General features: G+C 35.9%; 1 protein-coding gene across 1 annotated transcript; it reads right to left on the bottom strand.

Moving 5' to 3' along the window:
• Nucleotides 1-2,650: 2,650 nt before the first annotated feature.
• Nucleotides 2,651-4,712, bottom strand: LOC131076418 (actin-100). Its single transcript, XM_058013591.2, has 5 exons — nt 4,498-4,712; nt 4,296-4,359; nt 3,789-4,182; nt 3,062-3,675; nt 2,651-2,963 (listed from the first exon to the last, which is right to left on the bottom strand). The coding sequence occupies exons 2-5, from the start codon at nt 4,350-4,352 to the stop codon at nt 2,898-2,900; spliced, it is 1,131 nt and encodes a 376-aa protein (XP_057869574.1). The 5' UTR covers nt 4,353-4,359; nt 4,498-4,712; the 3' UTR covers nt 2,651-2,897.
• Nucleotides 4,713-5,168: the final 456 nt, after the last annotated feature.

Genomic DNA, 5,168 nt, shown 5'->3' on the forward strand with positions numbered 1-5,168 from the left:
GCTGGAATTTTTTTTTTGAATGGCCGCTTGGAGGTTTTATGGAAGATAGAAAAGAGCTGGCTCAAATTCTTGAGTCTCGCGAGTGCACTACCTTGCCTGGGAATAATGTTTTGGCTTGGGCTAGTAGTGATTTATTTGGAAAATTTTCTGTTTCTATTGGCTATGCTAAGCTGTTGTGGTAGACTTTTGGGGATATTCAAGTCCCTTGGTGGAAGCAGGTTTGGTATAAGTTCTCTTGGCCAAAGTGCAAATTTTTCATGTGGTTGGTGGTTCATAATTGGTGTCTTACCTGGAATAATTTATGTAAGCGTGGTTTTCAGGGCCCCTCGATGTGTGTGTTGTGTTGTAATAGTGAAGATAGTGTTTCTCATCTCTTTTTTCATTGTTCCTTCACTAGACATGTTTGGCATTTATGGTGGGAGCTGTGGAACCAATCTTGTTGGCATGTCTCTTCTTTGGCTAAGTTTTTTGTTAGATGGAGCAAGGCCCCTACCAGAACCTCTTTTCTTCAAGTTGCTTGGACTCTTGGTACTTCTTTTATTCTTTGGCATATATGGTTGGAAAGGAACCATCAAATTTTACAAGATGTGGTGCTAGGAACCCACCCCTTGTGGTGGAAAATTATCCATTCCTTGGGAGAAACTATTTTAGCAAAATGTGACTTGTTTGAGGCTGTGGATTCGGGTGATGTTATGTTCTACAGTCGGCTCCATCTTCCTCCTCCACAACGACAACTCATGAGATATAGATGTAGACCTTGTTTTCGAAAGATAGATCAGGTGGGGAGGTGGTGTCCTCCTCCACAGGGTATTTTGAAAATCAAAACGGACAGGTCTTCTTAGTGTAACCCTGGTCCTACTGTCATTGGTGTCATTGGTAGAGATAGCTCGGGGACTGTTATGTTTCTCTTTTCTATTTATAAAGGTTGTTATACTAACAATTTGATGGAGGCTCTTGCCATTTTATTTGTTATGGAGCGTGCTTGTGCTCTGGATGTAGCAGGCTCATTTGTAAATCAGATTCTCAAGTGGTAGTGAATTTATTGTCTCGACAACAATCTGTAGATGTTAGTTGGCAGTTGAGTTTAGCTGTTAACCAGATTCTTCATTTGAGTGATTCTTTGATTTCTGTTTCTTTCAAGCATATCCCTAGGGAGTGGAATGGTGTTGATGATTGTCTGGCCAAACGAGCCTCTGAGCACATGCATAATTGGTATATCATGGATAAGGGTCAATTACCCTTGGATTTGTCTCATCAGCTGGATCACTTAGTGGATCTTGGCAGGGCTGTTTGATGCCCTTGCTTTGTTATTCTTCTGCTTTGAATAAATTTAACCCCTCCTTTATTTAAAAAAATAATAATTAATTTAAACTATTCCCTTACTACCAAACTTTAGCCTATAGGAATAAAATTGGCTAAGCGAACATTACATACATGGAATGAGGTTTTTGCAATGCTTTTGATTACAATGTTATTTTGTTAATTTACTCCAAACATCATAGATATCTATGATACTACTTATGTGATTCTATTATACAATGCATTTATAAATAATATAATCATAATGCCTTTTGGAGACAAGAGTTGGGAACATAAGCATTCAAGAGAGTAAAAGAGAGCTCCCTATATCATATGTTAAGGAGAGCTAATAATCACTTTAATGAGCACCCATCTTGGTGAGGTGTTGCCATAGCTAGCAATGAGACTTAAAAAGTTGAAAAGTCATCAAACTTGGTGATGCTCTTTTTTGCACACAAATGTTGAAATATATAGTTAGATGAGGAAAAATTTATTACAAAATATAAATTTACTAGGGAATTTATTAATTTGATAGATAGAAAAGGCTTTGTAGAGAACTAGTTTGATAAATTCGAAAGGCTATGGCCCTAATTTGAATTACTTAGAAAGGAAGGCCTTAAATCTCTTTCTAACTAATTAATAAAAGTCTCAAGGGTTAGTTTCACTCAATTACCTTTAAAAAAACGAAATTTCTAAAAGGAAGAAAATTAAAAAAAAAAGATTTTTAGTTATGCAATGTATATGTCACCTCGATGTCCCTCGATGTTAGTTGGATCAATTGGATCATTTATGCAATTGTTCATCTAACAATAAAACTAAAACTCAACAATAACACTCCAATGTGGTTTGAGCCTTGATGGCAAGAACCACAACACCACCAATTAACCAACACACTATGCCACTATTGGTGTGGAAAGGGTATTGTTGGTCCCATGTTTGAATTTGAATTTTTAATATTTAGGTAAGAATTTAGAGGATAATACATTGAGAGACTACACATTTTATTGACTAGTAACTAGCAAAGGCAATTAGATTATAATTTCTCAACTATAGAAGATAACTTTATTAGAATTGAAAGCTCAAATAAAAATACATTCAAAGTGAGAGCTCAAACAAAATTATATTCTATTAATGTTATATTTCTTTGAAAATTCAATCAATTAATAGATTTTTCATTCCAAACTGAAATATTAAAAAAATAACAAAGTTGGATGCCTTATAGAAACTAAAAGGTCATCATACTTGTTAATGCTCTTTATCACCCTCAAAACTTGAAATGGAGAATAATGTGAGAAAAAAAATATTGCGAAATCAAATTTAACTTTTGAAGTATTTTAACTTTTTCCCAATTGAGTGGGGGCATACCTTCTAGCCCATTGAGCAAAAAATGAACTAATTTAGGGCATTGATAAGGTTTGAAGCAACCTAGTTTGAATTGTTTTACTCTTTTTAAAAAATAATGTTCCACAGTAAAATGGTTGTCCTTTCAAATTGTCTCAAATCTCATGTCTGATGCCAATCTACAGCATTCTGTTTATCCATATAAGTAATATCAACACTATTTTACTACATTTAATTGATATTTCTTTACTGCAGCTTTAGAAACACTTCCTGTGAACAATTGATGGACCTGACTCTTCATACTCTCCTTTTGTTATCCACATCTGCAATCAAGAGTTTGTAAAAAATAGAATATTAACATTCAGCTCTACCATGAAGCAACAGAAAAAACTATGCAAGTTCTTTCAAGAACAAATCATACCTGTTGGAATGTAGTAAGAGATGCCAAAATAGAGCCACCAATCCAAACACTATATTTCCTCTCAGGAGGTGCAATTACTTTGATTCTCAAGCCATTGGGAGTTAGTGCAATCATGCCCTTGTTGATTCTGTCAGCAATACCAGGAAACATAGTGGATCCCCCACTCAGAACCACATTTGCAAACAACTCCTTCCTTACATCAATGTCACATTTCATGATTGTATTGTGGGTCATCTCATGAATGCCTGCAGCTTCCATTCCAACAAAAGAGGGCTGAAATAAGACCTCAGGGCACCTAAATCTCTCATTGCCAATTGTTATAACCTGCCCATCAGGAAGCTCATACTTCTTCTCAATTGAGGAGCTTTGTTTTGCAGTCTCAAGCTCCTGCTCATAGTCCAGTGCCACATATGAAAGCCTCTCTTTCATGTCACGAGCAATCTCTCTTTCTGCAGTTGTTGTGAACGAGTATCCTCTCTCAGTCAGGATCTTCATCAACCAGTCTGTCAAATCTTGCCCAGCAAGATCCAACCTAAGGATGGCATGAGGAAGTGAATATCCTTCATAAATTGGTACAGTGTGAGTAACCCCATCCCCTGAATCTAAAACAACCCCTGCAATTTATGACAATGGATAGTCATTTAGGATCACAACCTTTTCAAAAATTTCTTTAAATCTCTAAAGCAATGGAATATAACTGTTGTTCGAGGGCCAAAAAAATACCCACCAGTTGTCCTCCCACTGGCATACAAGGACAATATAGCTTGAATGGCTACATACATGGCAGGCACATTAAAAGTTTCAAACATAATCTCAGTCATCTTCTCTCTGTTTGCCTTTGGATTTAAAGGGGCTTCTGTAAGAAGAATTGGGTGTAATTCTGAATCTGCTCTAAGCTCATTACAAAATGTGTGTTGCCAAATTTTCTCCATGTCATCCCAGTTTGAGATAATACCATGCTCAATTGGATACTTTAGGGTAAGTATACCCTTTTTTGACTGAGCCTCATCACCTATATAAGCATCCTTCATCCCCATACCCACCATGACTCCACTGTGTCTTGGTCTGCCTATGATGCTAGGGAATGCAGCTCTAGGTGCATCATCTCCAGCAAATCCAGCCTGTTGAAAGAATGATGGGTACTCAGAGCAGAGATTCTTTCATTAAAACGAACCAAATAAATGGCACAAAATAACGGCAAGAAAGAATGGGAAGTGAAATACAATCAACTCACCTTAACCATTCCAGAACCATTGTCACAGACAACAGGTCTTCCATCCTCAAGATCCATTTTGAATCTACCAGCATTATACAGTTAATTCAGCAAAGAAATAAATTTCTATTACAATCTACCGGACCAAAATGAAATCATCCAATTGAAAACGAAAAAATGAAATGAAGCCGAAACATGCAAACTGTTTCTTCTAAAGGAATACCTTAGAAAGATTCAATGCTTCTGGTATTTCGCTAATTTTTTCACAAGCAATTCAAGAGCAAATTGGAAACTGTAAATTTTGTTTTAGATCAGCACACCATACGAACTGAATAAACTCTAAATCATGTCTGCAGATTTATAGATAAGAAAACGAAAATGTGGGACGACTCTTCTTGAATAATATGAAACGTTTACTTGCCTCGTTCAACATCCTCCGTTTCGATTTTTCAAACTAAACACAATCGTTTGGGGATTAATTCCTATATAAATATATCGATATACACCAATCTATACATGTGACCATATACATGTGACTAGTTCATATGTGCAAGTATGGGATATTAAAGCAACAATTTCTATCACAAGAATTGGAACGTGCTCAACTACTTGGTCCTTTCTCTTATATCCAAATTGTGTCATTTCTGATTATTTGCAATACCTTGGGATACTAGCACTCATAATTTAAAGTTTATAAGTTCAAGTGACATATAGGATCAACATCACACATTATATTTCTTCATCTATGCAGCATATTCTTCTTTCAGCTACCATTTTGTTATAAGACTTTTGCCACCTTGTTTGTATTGGTCATATACCTTTCATCAAGGAGTACCTTCATTTCCTTAATGAAATTGTTAATTTTGAACTTCAATTAACAACCTATGTAGCAAA

Source organism: Cryptomeria japonica, chromosome 7, assembly GCF_030272615.1.
Source record: "Cryptomeria japonica chromosome 7, Sugi_1.0, whole genome shotgun sequence".
Taxonomy (NCBI): Eukaryota; Viridiplantae; Streptophyta; class Pinopsida; order Cupressales; family Cupressaceae; genus Cryptomeria; species Cryptomeria japonica.